The sequence below is a fragment of the Ascaphus truei genome, chromosome 5 (assembly GCF_040206685.1).
Source record: "Ascaphus truei isolate aAscTru1 chromosome 5, aAscTru1.hap1, whole genome shotgun sequence".
NCBI lineage: Eukaryota > Metazoa > Chordata > Amphibia > Anura > Ascaphidae > Ascaphus > Ascaphus truei.
In genome coordinates, this window is record NC_134487.1 from 130794883 (window position 1) to 130815202 (window position 20320).

A 20320-nucleotide genomic window follows, 5' to 3' on the forward strand; every position below is an offset into this window, starting at 1 on the left:
AATCAGGGCTTCCCAAACAATATCTACAGTTATAGGTAGGAGGGGGAAGGACACAAAATCAATCCACCATCCAGTAAACTTGTCAGTGTCACACTGTTGCCAACAGGGGAAGTCTCTGCTACAGTGGGACCAAACTTAGTTCATGGCACATGTTTTATACAGTGGGTTCCACCCCATGCCCCCCCTCCCCACCCTGATTTAGTGCACTCTGTACAAGGAGTCAGGAAATAAGTCAGAGTTGAGAGAAATCAGCAATAGATTTTATTTAACAATAACGTGCAAACTATTCATAAAGAGTAGTGTATAATATAACTAGAAATTCCGCTTTTAACTGAAAAAAACACCCAAAACATCTTGCACTTTCGATTAAAACCGATAAACACCGGAAATGAAGCATTCTGTCCAATTAAATTCCGCCTTTCGTGGCAGCCTGTCCACAAGTAGGAGACACATCACGGGGAAGGGTGGAATCTAAAAAAAAAAAAAGTGCACTGATAAAACACCAAATTCAAATGCGTCAATTCTTTTCATTGTTAACACAGATTTTTTTTTTAATTAAACGAAAACAATAGGAACCCCCTCCCCCCACCCCGATTTTTTTTATTTTTTTTAACAAGGGACCTACTGTACTACCTCCCAGTCATAGGCATTCATAGCAAAAAAATCAAAGTGTCCTTTATCTAAGTCCTGTTGTGTGATGTATATGAAGGTTCTTTTGAAAGATTGTCTTATTTTTTTTCTAAATGTCCTATCTAGAGATGGACGAATCCGCCCAAATCCGTTTCTCCCAAATCTCACATTTTCTGCCCCAAATCTATTTCACGATGTAAAATCCCTAAACCATTTGGTTGGTTTTAATCCATGCGGATTCATCAAAAACCGCCATTGGATACAACATGTGGATGAATTTGTAGAATTCAATTGTCAGGAATATCCTGACACAGTTTAGGTGTTCTCCCTTTCTTTTCATTGTTTGTCCACCGGATGTGCTGTTGTTTCTGTCTGCTCTGGGTTTTCCTCTGTCGGTCTCCTCTTAGGTGCTCCTGTCTTCTGTCTCTGCCGGCTTTATAGTTTCCTGTTTCCTGCACCTGCTTGCCTTTGTTTTGTAATCTTGACTCCTGCTCTGACTTGACCTGATCTTTCTATGTTTTGTCCTGATTCCATATTAAAGGCCCTTGCCTAATTTTTTTTTAAACATATTTTTATTGAGCTTTTTCAGATATAAATGGGGTGGAAGTGTTTTCTTCCACGCTGCTGCTACAGTGCATCTAGCCGCCGTTAAAATATGCATAATCAATTTGTCTGTATAGTGGTTCACATCATCCATGGGTCTAGCCAGGATAATTAAGACTGGGTCTAGCGGCATCTTAATCCTACGTCACATCTTCTATCAATTTCAGAACTGTCCTCCAATATGTCAGCATAGGTGGACTGAACCACCAAATATGCGCTAGATCCCTTATCTGCCCACAACCCCCGTAGCATCTTTTAGTAGCCTCTGGGAACATTTGCTTTAACCTCTTGGGGGTGTAATACCAATACAGCAACATTTTGTTAATATTCTGCTTCGTTACTGTACATATAGAGGTTTTGCCTGCATTGTCCCAAATATCCTCCCAGTTCTCTCTTGTTTTTTCAGTCTGGAAGTCCAGAGCCCACTCATCCATATATTTATGATCCGGGGTATCCTTTTGAGGGGTTAGACCCTGGAAGTGAGATGAGATCAGACCCTTTTGGTATTTTTTTGTTTTGCACAAATCTTCGACTTGTGTGTAACCGGGGAATTCATCCCCATAAAAACCCTGCCGAACAAAATGTTGGACCTGCATATATTTGAACACCTCAGTTGGGAGTAGACCATATTTTCTAGTCAATTCTTCAAAAGACATCAGCTTGTCTTTTTCTAATAGATCTCCCATCTCTAGGATCCCTCTCTGTCTCCAGGATTCAAAACCCTGAACCTGGAATCCAGACAGTAACCCATGGTTACCAAACAGGGGAGTAAGTCTGGATGGGGTTGACATAACTTTATATTTCTTTTTTTGCAAGCTGCCCAATTTGTAGGGAGAATACGATTACCAGCGGGTCTAAGTGACTCCTAGTACCAACCCTGGGGCTCGACCATAGCAAAGAAGGCAGACCAACTGGGCTTTTTAGTGAGCTCTCCAAGTCTACCAAAGCATAAGTCCCTCCCGAGGAGTGCCAGTACACCATCTATCTCAAATGAGAGGCTATATAATATTTTAAAATATTTGGTTCTGCCATACTGCCTCCTTCCTTAGACTCCAACATAATTGATCTGGCTACTCTTGGTTGTTTATGATTCCAGATAAATTGCATAATTCAATTTTGAATCTCTTTTATAGTTGTATGCGGCACAGGTATTGGTAATGTCTGCAACTACTGTAGTACAGAAGTCTGGGGAGGATATTCATCTTAACCGCAGCAACACGCCATAACCAGGAGATGCAATGGGAATTCCAGACTTGAAGATCCTTCTTAGAAAAAAGCTTGGGGTAGTTATATTTATATAGTGAGTTGTAGTCTCTAGTGAGATGAATCCCCAGATATTTTAAATGGGTCTTTTTCCACTTGTAGTCAAAGTGGCCTTTGAGAACCTCAACATCCCTTTCCGTTAGCGTTAGATTTAACGCTTCCGACTTTCCTACATTAACTTTATATCCTGATAGATCTCTGAATCAACGGAGGCTGGATTGTAAATTCGGAAGGGACACAAGAGGGTTAGAAATGGTAAGAATGATATCATCCACAAAGAGTGATATTTTATAGCCCTCATCTTTTATTTTAATCCCCTGTATATTTGGGGAGGTTCTGATTGTTAACGCAAGAGGCTCGACCTAATCCCTGTGAGTTTATTTGCCAGCAGACGGTCCGCCTTTTCTCCTTTATCATAATACATCTGTTTAGTCCACTTCAGGGCCTTCACTACCTCTTCTAATTGTAAACTCTTGAGTTCTACTCTTGCCTGACTTCAAATTTTATAGACTTTCCTTGATGGATTTTTCTTGTGTGATTGCTCTAACTGTACTATTTTTTTAAATTTCAATTTTTTGTTTCTCTATTTTTATCCTCTTTCTATACATTGCTATTGAAATGAGCTGTCCTCTAATCGTGGCCTTATGCGCCTCCCTTAATACTGTTGATTCTACAGATCCGTTATTAATAGGCAAGTAATTTTAAGCGACTCTCCAATTTGAGTACTAATCTCTGGATAGTTTAATAGTGAGTCATTCATCCTCCAATGGAAAGATCAAATCCTAATAAATAGTTGGATCAAACAAGATCACCACCGGGGCGTGGTCTGACCACGTAATAGGTCCTATATCTGACTGAACAAATACTTCCAAGATACTTGGGGATACAAATATATTATCAATTTTAGAATACGAGTCATGTGGAGGCGAGTAAAAAGAATAATCCCGCTGTCCTTTATTTGTGCCACGCCAGGCATCCCATCGTACAAATTCTTTGAGTAACAGTCTAAATTTTTTTTGCAACACTGTAGGCCATTGCGGAGTGTGGGTGTTCTGAGTGAATGGACTTGTCCATGGCTGGATCTGGTACCATATTAAAATCACCTCCCAGGATCAGATGCTGATCTCTACTTTCCCACATTGATTTCAATGTTTCCTTTAAAAAATCAATTTGACCCTCGTTGGGAGCGTAAATATTTACTAACGTAATCTGTTGGCCTGAGACGAGCCCGCGGACCACCAGGGACCTCCCTCCTTTATTCCTCTTGATTTCCAGTGGCTGGAACTGAATACCCTGTTTTATCAGTATCGCAACCCCCCTTTTTTTACTGGTAAAAGACAAGTAGAATACTATAGAGTAAGCCCCACTGAAAGTATTTGGGGGGTCCTGGGTGTCAAAATGTCTCTCTTGTAGAAAGACAAAATCTGCATTCAGATTCCTAAATTCTTTTAGAGCTATAATCTGCGCTTACCATTGCTATTAAGGCCTTTAACATTCATGGATATTAACTTCAATGGCGCTTGTCTAGTCATTCCCAATGTCGTGTCTCTCTCTCATATGAAAGTTGTGAACAGAAAAGACTGATGGTTGTGGGGAACAGGTGGGAGTAGGAAAAAAAATAGGGGAACATTCCCCCTCCGGGAACTTGGATACAAACAAAAGAAAAAACACCAAAAACAAAATTAAACTATAAAGAAAGATGAGTGTAACCAGCCACTCATCCGTAATTTGCGGCCAGGCCCTTCTTGGGGCGACCTGACGTCGGGCATACAGGGCTTCTTCCTACCCCACACACCCCGCCTTCCTGTATTCTCAGTCCTTTGATCGCACCTGCATCCTAGCCGAAGCCAGTGCTCACAAACAGCACCATCCTCGTTTTTATTCCACCGATCAGCAGACCAGCTTCCAAGATGTAGACGGTAAACTCCAAGACTCTGATGAAACAGTACCTACAAAGGTTATAAGGAATAAAATACAGGGAAAAACAAGAAGAAAAAAACGAGGGGGAGCAAACAGTTTTAGGACCGGTGAAGGCATCTCACAATCATCCTATGTAGACGGATCGAGGATTGGAGAAAACAGCCGTTGATGCCAGTTAAATCTTCCAAAGTCCAAGAGAATCACAGGAGAGTTATTCGACAAGAGTCTCTCAAAGGCACAGACGGACTTGGGTCATTAATCTCCGTGCAACTGCACACTCAGTTGATCGATCATCATCTGTGTCATCCCGAGGTCTTTGTCGTTGGCCCTCTCCATTCCTCTGTTTCTGCAGCCTTTTATAATCATTTCCTTTGTTTGCATATTGGTGGAGCCTTAGGACCACATCTCTGCTTCTTTTGGGGTCATCAAATCTTGATCCCAAGGCTCTGTGAGCCCGATCAATCATAAGATCACCATCTTGTAGCTGAGGGTCAATTGATGTAAACAGTCTTTTTTATGATAGGGCTTCCGCAGACACCGACTCAGGGACATGCCGGATTCGTAAATTCTGCCTTCGCTCCCTGTTCTCCATATCGTCCATTCCATCCCTCATAGTTCTTATCTCAGCATTGAGACGCAGGACCTCATCGTCGGTATTTACTTGGTTTTGTAGGGAAATGTCCATCTTATTTTCAAGCTCCGTAGTTCTTTTAGCTAGCACAGAGACTCCTGTTTTAAATTCCCTTACAGCCCTATCCAGAGCTGACTGAAAACGTGCTTGCATTTCTTTAAGCATGTTCTGGAGGTCCTGTTTAGTAATCACTGTATCTCCCTCTGTCGTAGTCAGTTCTCTGCCAGAAGCAGCTCCCCCCACTGCCTCCTCACCTGAAGTGGCCCCCTCTGCTTGATTTCTTAATGTGGCCTTTCTGTTAGGGATATTTCCCTCAAAATCCATAACTTGCCTCTCTCCCCTGTTGTTGCCTGCAGGTGCGTGCTCCCGTGTGCCCAGCTCAGTGGCGCCATCTTTGTTTTTCGTCCTCTCTGGTGCCGCTTGTTTTCCACGGCTGAAATGGGAGAGATTCGGGGTCCCCGGCCTCGACGACTTCCTGGAGGACATCCCCGCTAGTTCCCACGGCTTATCGGATGTCACGCGGGACTAAACGAAGTGACGACTGGCCACTGACAGTGGCGCCAATATGCCCACCCCTGGAAGAAAGCGTGTCCCACACCGAAGCGTATGTCGGATACAGCGTTCACACAAGCCGGCTTGCAGCAGGGAGCTCTGAGATGCCTGATCGAGCTAAAGCACCGTCACATTAGTAAATGATTCAAAGTAGGGCTTTAACTACTGATCTAATGTACTGATCGGGTACTAATGAGCTGCTGCTCTACTGACTTGAGGAGCTAAGAACTCCATTTTTATTCTTACTACAGCTAAGGGTTGTTTTCACTGAATAATGGGGTGATACTTTTCCTGCAATACACAAAATAGGTGTTGAATTTGCCACAATATAGCTACAGTACATGGTCATCTGTCTACACTATCACTGTAACGTATTATGATATGCCTTGAACGTGGCATTGATAGATTGATTCACTAGGACTATATGATGCCATAATTCCCCCATTTGTATGTATGTCTGCCCTGAGGTTACTCTGAAGGGAGATAGCTTAATAAGTAATACAGTTGGCTAGCTAATATTTAATGTGGTATATATCTATACACCAGTGTATGTGGATTGAATTCATAATATTATGTTTGATTAAGCAATAGGTTTTACACACAATGTATGGGGCATGATTTAAATCATATATTATTCATCCCCTACTGTTGATTTTTTAAAACCTTCTCTGCAGTTTTTGATCTCTGTGATTATGATTCCCCACACAAAAGTTTTTTTCTGATGGATAATATTGGGTTTGCTATGTGTTTTACATCTTGCAAGTATCATAAATACTATTACATTATCATCATAATACTGTTACATTTTCACCTACATGTCAGTAGTTTAAAGCTGCAGTTCAGTCTTTTTTTTTTTTTTTTTACTTCAATAGTTTCATGTGTGCAATCTCTAATTACCTAAAGAACTGTATAGCTGCAGGTCAATTCGTTCTCCATGTATTGATCGGCAAAATTTGGTGACATCATTAGTGAAGGGATCTGTTTTTCTTCTGCGTCTTTCTCTCAGTGGAAACTCATGAATATTCATGAGCACTCCTGCACTGACATGTGCTAGAGGGAGGGCAGGGCTGACAAAGGGGTGTGCCAGGGCTTGTGACAGGACATGAAGGGGCAGTGCCTTAGCAAATGGTTGTTAAAATAGAATACAAGAAAATTGGTCTTTCAAAGTTGTTTTTTTAAAAACAGAAAATGCTAAAAGTATTTTTTCTTACTACAGAACTCATTTATTAAAAAAAACACACATGCAGGATATTGACTGAACTGCAGCTTTAAACTATGATGTGTCTTAAATGTGGTACTTTCTAGCTACTTAAATTGACACATTATTTTGTAGCAAGGGTGAATACGGTCACACTCAAGGCAGCCCTTTGAAAAGGAGTTTGGAACAGAGACATCCTATTTAAACCTTCTGTGGGATTAATTAAGCCCTCACAGGTACCCTTAATGTAAAATAGATTGAGATCAACTTGTGTTATTATAGTATCACCATTAAGTGAGGTGTGTTAGGAATTATTTGCATACGTAACACCCTTATCACTACAATAGGATGCATCATATGCATGCAATTATATCATTTACCCTTTATGATGTTTACTTGGCCAGACAGGTCTATTAATTGCAACACCTAGATCTGAGTTATTAATTTGTTATATCTTCTAGTGCCAATTCTTTTAAGATTAATTCAAATCAAATATTAAGTTTTAATACATCATACAATACATCTTCATTTGGATTTTGGTGCGCATATAGGGATCTTTTTCTCAAGTGCCTAGTGCACTTACCCTTCTTAGTACATTTCCTCCCAGGCAGCACATTCTCCTTCCCAGGAAAGATTAGAGCGAGGCCACCATACTCTACTGCACTACAAAAGTGTCTGTCCACAACACTTGCTAAATGCGTATTACAGGGGAAAGAACAGCACCAGTTGGAGAGTGACCTGGTTATCATGTCAAGTAAGCTGGAGAAGGCATACACTGATGTGTAACAGAGTGCTCACCACAAACAAGGCGTGACCACAGGGCCGAGGTGGGGATTTGATATAACACCAACCTCCAGCCAGCCGCGAGGACGCGTCTGGAGTGTAGATTGGTCTCCCTCGTGGCACCAATCTGCGGATTCAGCAATCCATTGGCGGATCATTAAGGATCCACCAACGGATTGCTGAATCCACGGATCCACCAACGGATTGTGAATCCACAAATTGGATTCTACAAATCCATTGACGGGTTGTGGAATCCGGGAAGTTTATTGCTAATAATAATAATAAATCTGAAAAACGTGAATCGCTCTTTTGAGGTAGATCTGCTGTAATCCACAGAGTAAGGGAATCTGCCAATCCGCTGCGGATACACATTTGCCAAAAAAATTGTCCATCTCTAGTCCCATCCCATCTTTATTCTCTTATTGATTTAATTCTGGATGTTCCCATCTTGTAGCAGCCCTCAACTCTCCTTCTGATAAGTGTACGGTCTTTTATTGTTCATTCATTGTTTTGTGTGAGTGTGATGACTTGCTTCTTCCCAATCAGAAGTAGCCACTTCATCTTCCTTAAACCTTTGTGAGCTTTAATAGTTTACTTCACCATTTCACAGTTACATTTTCTTACATCTTCAGTGTGCGCGAGCGTATCATCTTGTCCGGCTCTGTATATTCCATTTCTGTTCTTACATCTTGGGTTTGCTGCATTTTTTTGTCATTACCTTAGTAATGGCCTTGTCTTAGAAGATTCCTCCATTTGTTTCTGTGCTTTCAGCTACAATCTTTACACATTTTTTATAGGTGTTTGTTGAAGTTTCCCCATGCATCTTGTGCACGCTGAATACATTTGTCAGCTCGAGTTTAAATTCTCTGCTGTTCTCAAGGTTTTTGATGTTTTGTTTTTGATCAGTTTTCTTCTTTCCATCTTTGCTTTAAGATTTAATTTGCAGCAAACTAATATGTGATCACTTCTTGAGTCAAAACGATTAAGTGAATTTAATTTTTTATTCCATTGGGCCTATTCCATGTCTATTTTCTATTTGGAGTCTTCTTGAATAATAAATTTATGGTAAACTAGCTGATATACCCGGCGTTGCCCGGGATGTAAATCCGTAATAGGTATTATTATTTATAAATAGTTGAAAAGAAACATGGAAGAAAATGTAATACGATATTGTTGTTTAAAAATGGTTTATTGTAAACACACCACAGTACAATGTATATTTTGGTGACATAAGTGATGTAAAAATGTGAGGGGTGTGTCCCGCTACGGTGTGAGTGGGTGTGAGGCATCGGGTTGGTGTTCAGTACGGGTGGCGGGTGGGTAGTGGAGTGCTGGCTGTGGGTGGGAGTCGCGCTAGGGCAGGCCTGCCCAACTCGTAAAGTGAGAAGGGCCGAAGTGCTCCAAGGAAAAAAAATTTGGGCCGCACGGGTTAAATCATCATCATCATCATCTCTCCTCCAGCACCTTTCATCATCATCATCATCATCATCATCATATCTCACCAGAACCCCTCACTATCAATCTTTACGATACTCCCCATCTATCTCTCATACCCCCATCTCTCCCCCTCACCCACACAATACCCCCCTCCACATCAAACACACAATACCCCCTCCACATCCCCCCATCCCATTCCATGTCAGCATCCCCCCCACAAGTCAGCATCCCCCCCATGTCTCTCTTCCCTCAATATGACACTCTCTCCCCCTCCCCTTAATGACACTCTCTCCCCCTCCCCTCAATATGACACACTCTCCCCCTCCCCTGAATATGACACTCTTTCCCCCTTCCCTCAATATGACACTCTTTCCCCCTCCCCTCAATATGACACTCTTTCCCCCTCCCCTCAATATGACACTCTCTCCCTCCCTGCAACTCACATCACACCCTCCCCCTGCAACTCACATCACTCTCTCCCCCCCCTGCAACTCACACCCACCCCCCCACCAGCCTGTTTTTCACACCCACCCCCCACCAGCCCGTTTTTCTCACACACACACCACACACCACGCACCACACACCTCTCTTAGATTCAGCTCAGCACATCCTCTCTCCCCGGTACTAAGCCCCGCCCCCGGCATGCTCTGACCTCCCCCGCAGCCTGCTATTGAAGAAAAAAAAACACACGGCTGCCGCATCGTCCTCATGCTGCTGCTGCCCCCGCGCATCGCAAAACCTGGGGGCTGGGAGGGACAGGGAGGGGGCTGGGAGGGAGAGGGAGGGGGCTGGGAGGGAGAGGAAGGGAGGAGGGATGAATTGCTGCCATTTTTTTAAACTTTTTTATTTATTTATTTAATTAATTAACTGGCGCCTGGCCAGAGTCATCGCGGGCCGCACAGAGAGGCCAGGAGGGCCGCATGCGGCCCGCGGGCCGTATGTTGTGCAGGCCTGCGCTAGGGTGTGAGGCGGCGGGTGTCTGGTGAGTGCGTGCGGCGGCTAGTCAGTGATGTCGGTGCGTAGGGGCGAGAGGCGGCGGGTGTGTGTCGAGTGTGGCAGGTGGGTGAGAGGCGGCAGGTGTCTGTTGAGTGAGGGCGGCGGCTGTGGGGCGCAGGGGTGTGAGGCGGTGGGTGGCTGAAAGGCAGAGGCGGGAGGCGGCGGGAGTGCGGGTGGGTGAAAGGCGGGAGGGCGGCGGGCGGCAAGTGGGTGAAAGGCAGAGGCGGGGGTCAAAAACGGAGCTGGGAGGGGTCAAAAACGGAGCTGGGGGAGGGGTCAAAAACGGAGCTGGGGAGGGGTCAAAAACAGAGCTGGGGGAGGGGTCAAAAACAGAGCTGGGGGAGGGGTCAAAAACGGAGCTGGGGAGGGGTCAAAAACGGAGCTGGGGGGGGTCAAAAACGAACCTCAGGCAGCAGCAGCAGTGTGACAAGGGGTTGGGGACCCCTGGGTTAGAGCGCACAGGCCAATGAGAGCCGTAGGGGGGCGAGCAATCCGGAGGGGTGAGACATATGTGTGTGTATATACTGTTAGACCACACCGGCCAATGAGAGGTGTGTGGGGGCGGGTGGGCCAAGGGAGCCATCTCATTGGCCTGAGGCGGAGTGACGGGACAAAGGTCCAATGTGATTGCCCCTAGACACAGGGACATACAATGTTTTCAAAAATATAGATATAGATAGGTGAAAATCTATCTCCTATTGGTTTAAAACTATTACTTAAATGGACCCCAACAACCTATCCAAGAGGACTTCAAGAACAGGAACTATTTCTAGGCCTCCGAGGCAAACTTTATCCGATTTGAACCCAACAACCGGAACGGTAAGAGCTCTCCTGTCAGATCCTTCACTCTTGTCCAACCTAATACTGTACAAATAAAAGCGCATCTAAATACTAAGCTGGTAAGCTGCTTTACATGGAGAAAGGGTCTCTCCTCTAAGGTGTCCCATGTACTGGGACTTTAGCTGGCTAGGATTTCAGTCAGGGTCTGGATGCTGTGGTTGGTCACTGCTCAAATTGGTGTAGTCCCCCAAAATCAGAAGTGCTGTCTGAGGTAACATTTCTCACAGGCCCCTCTAAGGCTAGGGGGCCTGGCTTCTGAAGTAGTCTGCTCTTCTCTGGTGTTCACTTGGATGGTTTAGTAAAACCAACATTCCTCCCAGTCAGGGCCACTGTTGATCGGTCCTCGACCTCTGGGTGCGCAGGCTGTGGCTTGGTTCTGGGAGTGGGGATTTTTGCCAAGCCCTCTGTCTAAGAAGAGGATTGGGTGAATGCCTCTCCCAGATCTCAAGGATGGATCGTTTCAGCATATGGTGTGCTAGTGCAGTGGGGCCTTGTCTCAGGAGGCTGAGGTTCCTCCGTCCAGCCTCACCCGGTTGGCGATTCCGGCCTCAGTGGTTGGTGATTCTGGCAACTGTGCCCCTGGGTTCTCAGTGGACCACACCTTGTTCCAACACAGTTGGTGGTTAGCTTGCAAATGTTCAACCGTTTTGCAGGCGGTGATCTCAAGGCGGAAAACCTTTGCAGGCAGTTTACAGTAGCTTGGTGGGAAAGTTCTTGCAGCCACCAAAACAGCCCAAAGAATAATGCAAAAATGAATAAAGTAGGGGAAATGGGAAAACTACCACATTACTTTTCAATCTCAGTCCTTCTTTTCCAATTTGCTCACCTAGATCCTGGTATTTAGCATCAATTATAACCTAATTGTGGACACTATGGTGCCAGTACTGCCACTTGTTCAGGATTCAGACCCGGAATTACTGTACTCCAACGTAACCATATGAGGGTATATTCTTGAGCAATAAATAGGGTAGGACCAGAGAGCTCAATAAAGGAAGGCTAAAAATCAGATTTAAGGCAAAAGTAGAGAGGATGAAGTATGGCATGGGAAGGAACTCATATCACTGACAGGTATGGTTTCTCCTGTCTCCCTATCAGAAACTGGATAAGTGGTAGCAAAAAAAAGGTTACCATAGGACAACCCCTCTGGTTAAATGACAGAATGAGAGCCAAGATTCCACTAAAGCAAAGAGCGAGAGCAGAAGAGGTTCAGGTATTAAATGGAGGGCGAAAGAAGGCGAGTCTCCTGTACTGCCTACTTAATTTCCCAGTCCCTCATCCAGGGCTACCGACGGTGCATATCTGGTGTGGGCCTAGTGGGTTTAGGGGCTCTGCCTCCTTCCAGCACATCAGTTATCTGCAGGGACCCCCTTAAGCTGCAGGAAGCACAGATAGGGGACATCGGTCAGTGGGCGGAGCGTCGGTCAGTGGGTGTCGCCTCAGGGAGAGTGGAGGAGAGCAGTGCAGGGCTGGAGCATGGGGCAGAGACAGCCCGAGGTGAAAGAAAGGACCAGATCAGGAAGAGAAACAGACATGAAAGTGGAAAAATAGATTTAGAAAGGAAGAGAGAAAATAAAGGAGAAAAGGGGTGGGGGAGGAAGGAGAGCAATGAGGGGGAATAGATGCGAAGGGGGAAGCAAAAGAGGAAGAGATACTGGGAGGAGAGATAGAAACATCTGGGATTAAATATAGAGGATATTAGGAATGGGGAAAAAAGCATCATGGGTTTTTTTTTTTTCAAACGTTTTTATTAGGCATTTGCAGTTTACATGCATAAAAATACAGTTTTTCAAGGTATATAGGGGCTAGAGAAAAACTTCGCCAAGGGAGGCGGGGCTCCAAGACCACTGGGCGGTCTTATGAGCTAGAAGCTGGAAAAAGAGAGGGAGAAGGGAAGAGAGGGTAGAGGGGGGGGAGGGGGGAGGGAGGGGAGAGGGAGGGAGGGGAGAGGGAGGGAGGGGAGGACCTCCCTACCCCCAGCCACCGGGGTTCGTCCACCGAGATTCGGAATCTACTCTTTTGTGCGAATATCAGAATTAGACGAGTTTTGGTCGAGGTTACTGTGTCAGCCAAGGCTCCCAAACTTTGTAGAAACCTTCCGTCGATCGCTTAAGAAAAGCAGTTTGCCTCTCCATAAGCATTCCCTCGTTTATTCTTTTTTTTTACATTCTGTTTGGAGAGGAGTAACACCTTCTTCCAAGAGGCCGCTACTGCACATCTCGCCGCTGTGAGAATGAAGGAGATTAATTTCCCAATTGGTCGGTCAATTTCCTCTATTGGCCGAGCCAGTAGGTAGGTCAGTGGATCGATGAGTATCGTGAGGTCAGTTACCTCTTTTATTAAAGATTGTATAGTTAGCCAATATTTCTGAATTTCTGAACATGACCACCAAATGTGGGCCATGTCCCCCCTTTGTTCACAGCCTCTCCAGCATAGATCAGAGGCCAGGGGGTAGATTTGTTTTAGCATCATCGTGCATCATGGGGTTTTTTAAAGAATAGAAAGAAAGCGTGTGTGTGAAAGGCGACATGGGGAGGGAGGGGAAAAAAGAGATGGGGGAGGGAGGGGAAAAAAGAGATGGGGGAGGGGGAAATACATGAGGGGAGAACAGAGAGTAAGAATTATATGAGGGGTATAAAAAAAAAAGAGGGACATGGCAATCCCCCCAACAATATATATCAACTGGCTTTTGAGCGAAGGGTATTATGGGCTGTTTCTTGTTCACATTGGAGATGTCAAATAAATGGAAATTGGTGGTTCTGGACCAAACTATTGCATTTTAATGGATTTAATTATATCTAGGAGAAAGGCGATACGGTTTTTCTCAGTGGCTTTCTTGTAGCAGCTAAATGCCCTTGCGTTTAATATAATCTTTTGTTGGGGTTTCCCTTGCCGCAATTTAGGTTTCATTATCTGCAGCCCGAGCCCAATCGCCATGCTCCTAAACCTTTGGGAGGCACAGTACTTCCCCAGTGGGAACTTGACTCAACAGGCAGCTGCTATAGCTTAGGTTGGCAACTAGGATTCTCTCCTGTACATGATGTCAGAGGGTGCATCGGTTACCATCTATTTCCCATCAAGGCCCTGAGCAGTGTGTTTTATACTTTTGACACCCTTGCAAGCTAGAATGCACTGTATACTTAACACCTTGGGTGGCTGCAGTGCATGGAAGAACAACTAATTGCAGATCTCTTTAGAGGGGAAGGAGCCAATCACTGCAAAATGTTATTTCTCTCTTCAAATCAAGCGTCTTGACATACTGTTAAGGAGGGTAGTGCTTTTTGAACAGTTTTGCCATTTAATGGTGTAAGTGTATAGCAATGCATTAAGGGGGCATGGAGGAGAAAGAAGGTGGTTACAATATTTTGGTCTGAAAGCACAAAGGTATGTCTTGTCAATTTAAAAATATTTAATTTGCACACAACGCATAGCATTAATTCATATAAATATGACAAGTTAATTCCAATCTGGGACATTACTAGTCATTTTGCATTCCACGAGACCCAATACAATTCATCTTTCCAAATCAACATTATTTTGCCATAATCCCAATTGACCTGTTGGCTGCAGAGGGTGAAGCAGAGATTAGGCTGCACGTTGCTCAGCACCAGCGATACGACAAGCGACAGCAGTGATCAAAGCTGCTCCCTTCCCAGAGCCATCATCTGACCGGAGAAAGGTGATATCACACAGAGGAGCCAACATCTTCACGGTCTTGTGAACGACTCCTGCAAAGCTGCAGAGGAGAAAAATGTTTGAGCACCATGTTCAGAACAGCAGCACTATATATAGTTTGACCCCTATCCCTTCAAAGGGAAGAAAAATCAATTTTATTGATTGATTTTAGAAATTATTTTTGTTTAGATGAAGAAAAATTGGGTAGCATCTTAATGTGGTACTACAGCTAGCATCCAGAAACTGTACAACTGTGTGGGGGCAAAGATTCCTTGACCCTATTTTAGAGAGGTTTACATACTGTATCATATTTGTGCTCTAAAACAGCAAGGGAGATGGTCTTTGTATGGCAAATCCCTTCTTAAAATAGAAGCTAATTTGTAAACCCAAATTGTAGCGGTCCTCAGTGTTTGTACATAAAAGAAAATAAACCTCACAGCACTGTCAGAATTATAGGATGATCTATAGAACCAGTTTTGTAAACTATTTCTTAACTACTGTATATCAATCTCAAGCAGACCAAGTCTCAAATTGAGCATCTGCACAATGTATTTACTGAACATGAGGCTAAATGGAGACGTCTTAAACTCCATGGTACCCGATGGAGTACTAACACATTGAAGTCAACTTGAGAATCGAGCTCTGGGTTGTTACAAGCACAGTAATATGATGGATAATTGCACTCCACTGTAAATAATGTGGCAGAAATAAATGTGTTACACTGTGTATAGTTTGGAGCAAACACAAACAAATAAGGGGATGTTAGAAAAAAATGGAGGGATGTATTTCTACCATGTATTAAAAACAGACCGTTGTAGAAGAACTGCAGTAGTGGTTGAGCCCTTTCGGTTCCTTTTGAACCTGTGCAAGTCACTAAATCAGGTGCTCCAGGTACAGGCAGATTGATTGTTAACTCTTAAAGAAGTTATTAAAGACGTTTTTTTCTCTCGTTTTTTAATTTTTTAATACAGGATTGAAGCAGTGGGATCTCCTGAGCTGAACCCCATTAATTTCAGCTCTGGGAATCCCCTGCTTCCAGAGATACCGTCACCCACTACGGGGGTATGTATCTCCTGCAGTTTAAAGCTCCCACGTCACATAGGCCAATAGGAAGCTGTACCCGATGTCATGGCTTCATATAGGCCCGCGGGGCGCGAGCTTTGAAAAATCAGCCATAATGTTAACCCTGGAGTGGCTACCGGCACTTACCTCCAGGTGTAGGGGGTCCCCAGAGCTAAAATTAATGGGATTCAGCTCCGGAGACCGCAGGCTTCAATCCTGTATTTGAATAAAAAGATATGGGGTTAGGGGAGGGGGGAAACCGGCTTGGATTGCCTCTTTAAGGGAAAGTGGTCGTATAATTCTGTATAATCTCTTTTCTGACAGAGCCAGCAATGCAATACGAGGCCCCTCTGTCACCAAAAAAGATTTCATAATGTACAGGTACAAGAAACTGTCTTCATTATAATAAAAATGAGATATTTCTTAACCAAAGTACTTGATTTTATTTCAGTGCATTTTACCCATAGAAATTCACTGAATTACGAAGATTTCCATAGGTTTTCCTAAAGATGAAAATGAAAATATTTAAAAACAGAAACAACTTGCTTTAAAATATCAATATTTCACAATCAAAGGTGAGAAATTAGGTAAGTGTCAAATCGTTGTTCAGTGATGTGCAGAAGTGAGTCATCCTTAATTTCATGCCAACATTTGTTATATAGTGACAGCGATATATCAAACATTGGCAGTGATACAGTACGTTGTGGCTGAATCAAAAGGAAAGAAGAAAAAACATTGGAGAATAATTGGACTCACTGAACCAGAAATGAGACTCAACCCCTCATTTGTTTAGACTGATTCACGATGAAATTGTAGCATTGGGAATGAGAATTCATGCTAAAGTCTAAGAGAGGATGCAATTGCAAGACCAGTAAGAAAGCATGCATTATATGCAGTTTCAGTATTTAACTTGTGATGTTCAGTAGGTGCAATGGTTAGGGTGACTCAGATTGCAGTACTTCTAAAATGTGTTAATCATGCAATAAAAAAACCAGTTACAATCTCTATAGATCGTTCTAGAACGGCACATATTATTATTATTAATAATAATAATAAATTATACAACATGTATGGTATTCGAACAGAAATTGATTACATTTATAAAATAAAGCCCATTTATTTAGAAAAAATAAAGTGGAAATGTACTTAAATAAAAACAGTATTTACTTACCTCTATTCTTTTTATTTTTTTTCCTGTGAGCTAACTAGGCATAAACATGTTACTGTATTGGAAGACACTCCTTACTAATGCAGGAACCAAGCTACATCATTCAGGGGCGAGTCTATCCAGCCTCAGGCACCCCTTACCTGAAGTCTTAGATACTTCTATAGCCAAAGCAATAGACCTTGGCCTTAAAACATTGTGCCACAACCAAGAAAAGAGAGAGGAAATAAGGGAAAGAACCACGTTTGCCTTCACTGGACAGAATAGCAGTAAATGAATTCTCCGTTTCCTGGGCATTTTCCCATGGCAGCACATGCTATTGGATTTACCATAGCCATGTACATATCGGGCTGCATGAAATCCCATGGGAGCAAGTACAGAGAAAATAATATCTTATAATGCAGCAAAAATGTATGCAGTAAAGCCCAAGTTGCCACAGTACAAATACCAATCAAAAAACCTTGAAAATGTTCTGCCCAGGACAAGTTTGCCACCCTTGTTAATTGTGCTTTCAGAGATGGGTTCGAAGTCCTTGGTAGTATGCTTTATTCATCACTGCTGTTTTCCATCTCGAAAGAGTTAGCTTCAAGGCCAACATGCCCTTCTTTGGTCTTCGAGTCTGAACTTACAGCTTGTCAAACTTTCTGAAGTCTTGTGTCCTGCATATTTTTATTCACTCAGCATGTCCTTAAGTATGACGTTTCGTATTTATCATTTTTAGGGTGCAGACAAAATAATGGAAGTATGTCCCACATTAAATGGACTACCAGAACCATCTTGGGGATGAAATGTTGTGGCATCCTTAGTGTTTGTGTCTTGTGCAAAGATGGTTCCTTGCACACAGCACTGCCCGCATCTCCAATATATTTTTTAGCAATTGGCGTTCTAGTTTGACCAAACTAGTAATAAAACAGCTCTGAATAAACCTCCCCATCCGTTGTCACTGTCAGCCAAACATAACCAGCGAGGCATACACCATAGATTGCGTACATCCTCCCATCATAGTAGTTTTATAACATTTGTCAGCAAGACCTTCTGTCGGGCCTTTTTTTTGTGTTCCTGGACTAAAGAAAGCATTCTGTAGCAGCCTAATTTGGAACCTTGCCCATCCTACTGTGCCCATTGTAGCAAACATCAAGCCCAGCAAGCTGAAGCACACATACTGTATGTTTCATAGGGTGCAGACCTTAATGCTCCTGCATAGTGCAGTACAGTGGAAGTTCTTCCCTCTGGTGGGATTCTTCCTTCTAGATTTTTTAAGTGAACTCCCGAAAACCCTAAAGGACCCTGGGATGAATGTAGAAGGCTTTCGAACCAATTATACAGCCATGTGTTTACAGTTCCGAAGTTACCTATGTGCGTGTGTGTGTACATATGTTGGCCATCTTCAACAACCTTGCCCTAGCCAGACAGTTGTCAAGGTATGGGTAAACGTATATATGCCCGCTGTCTCAGTTTCCCTACCACCATCATCACTTTTGGGCAAGTTCAAGGCAAGGTTGCCAGTGTAAATGATAGAGCCCTATATTGAAAATGTTTTGCACCTACTGTACTACAAAATGTATAAAAATGTACTAGACAGCACTCGTAAACAGTGAAAAATCTAATAGGGTGGTGCACAAGGGAACCAGGAGGAACCTACTTCCTCCCAAATAACATAAATAACAAACAAATGTTCCCGGCACTCAAAATGAAATAGCATAAGCAAATGGATCAGCCAAAAAGAATTTAATGATTAATAGAGGATGCACAACAAGAGTTAGATAAAGACGAGAAAGTCAAAATGCACTGAAATCATATTTACAGCCATCTTCAGTACTCCAACTAATTTATCAATGGCATCGACATTGAAAAAAAAGGTATCTTGATGCATTTCTACTTTGGTAACTGCAGCTCCCCTCCAGCGACTGACTAATAGAAAGTCTGAATCTTATTTTTCTTGCATTCTGCAAAATTTCTCTCTAATGAAAGGCTCCCACAGCCTCATCCTTTACCACTGCGGATCTTTCTTATAATAAAGTTCTAAATCATGATCAAGATGAAGCCATGTTACAATCTTTGGTCTGAATTTTCTGACGACAGGCTGATCCTACTATGTCTCCTGGGATAGTGACCCCCCATAATGTTTACATAGAGGCTTTTAACTTATCGGCATCTTAGAACACTCACTAGTCCTTCTTAGTTCTCTAAGGCTTTAAAAGTAAACATTATACGGAGTCAGCCTGTCGTGACAAAAAAAAGTGAAAACAACGTCCTACCCCAGAAACCCCATGTCAGATAGAGGGAGCAAAACTGACAAAAATTAATATTTCACTGAGTTAAGAACACCCAGGAGTCACTAGGCCAAACCTATAGGTGCAGCTATATAACCTCAATCCTAGAATTTTACAGGACTCAAATACTCCTGAAGAAGGTGCCTAAAGTGAGACCACTCAAGAGTGAACATTTAAAATGAAAAAAATTAATTAAAAAATCTATCCAACCTGGGGTCATTCCCACAACAGCCTCCCTAGAATCTGCATGAGTACAGGCACAATCCCACAGCAGTTCATGGGAGTGTAAGAAAGAGCCTTCATCCCCTCTCCTCTAGCGCCATCTATCCCATACAGTTCAAAGTGCAGCATCTTCACAAGTACCACGCCAAAAGTTTGCCGTAGCTCCTCTGTAGTCCAGCAGATCACTGGATGCCGGGCCCGGGCTACTGCCACATTCCAAGAGAAAAAAGGTATCCCGGGAGTGGAGGGAAAAAAAAGGAAGATTGCAGGTAAGAGGTGAATGGATCAGATTACCTCTCTCCTGAATGATGCCGCCAGGTCACTATCTGTAGGAAGTGGGGCATCTTCCCACTGCTCTAATAAAAGGCCACTGCTGTAAAAATGCCCTAGAAAAGCATAAGAGAATAAAAGGACTAATAAAAAACAACACGTTTCTCTTACAAAAAGGGACCTACATTTGGGAAGTATGGGGCCATAGTATGGCCCAAGTACCAAATTTACCGTTACACTTTTCCCAAAATTGTGTACAAATGCAGATCAGCCGGCGAGCCCATGATGACCCCAGTGTGATTGTCCTGACAGTAGTCATACCATAAAAATTCCTGGAGAGTTTGTGTTTCTACTTACTGGGGATGCAGCTTATATAAGGTTCCATCCACCCCCACCGTGACTTTTAGATGGCCCAGCCTCCGATTCTCTCTCATCTTCTCCACCACAGCAGCGATGCCGGCAGCACACAGCTCAGCCGCTCTCTGTGACACAGTGCGGCACACCTCTTTCACCAATACTGTGTCATCACATGTACTGCGCAGGCCAAGCTGTATCAGAATGGATCTCACTTGCACCAGGCCCAGCGTATCACTGCAAGAGAAAAAGAAATAAATACAAAGAATAGCTCTTTAACCGTTATACATGGTCACAAGTTAGAATTTTTTGTAGGTAAGAATCAGCCATATTTAGCATACACAGGAATAAATAAATAATGATCTATGCCAAGGTACCAAATGTAGGAGATACAAAGTCGAGCACTATTCACAGCATTCTTAATGCAGTAACTTCCATCCATTTGAAGG

The 20320-nt window shown here is 43.3% G+C and overlaps 1 protein-coding gene across 4 annotated transcripts in view; it reads right to left on the bottom strand.

Moving 5' to 3' along the window:
* Positions 1–238: 238 nt before the first annotated feature.
* LOC142495379 (hexokinase-2-like) overlaps positions 239–20320 on the bottom strand; it is an 82493-nt gene continuing 62411 nt past the window's right edge. For all 4 annotated transcript variants that reach the window (XM_075600790.1, XM_075600791.1, XM_075600794.1 and 1 more), the window contains exons 18-20: positions 19875–20108; positions 14408–14586; positions 239–471 (exon numbers count right to left, since the gene is read on the bottom strand). In XM_075600790.1, the coding sequence (XP_075456905.1) occupies positions 14436–14586; positions 19875–20108 (385 nt within the window). In that variant the 3' untranslated portion in view covers positions 239–471; positions 14408–14435. The remainder of the gene's footprint in view (positions 472–14407; positions 14587–19874; positions 20109–20320) is intronic.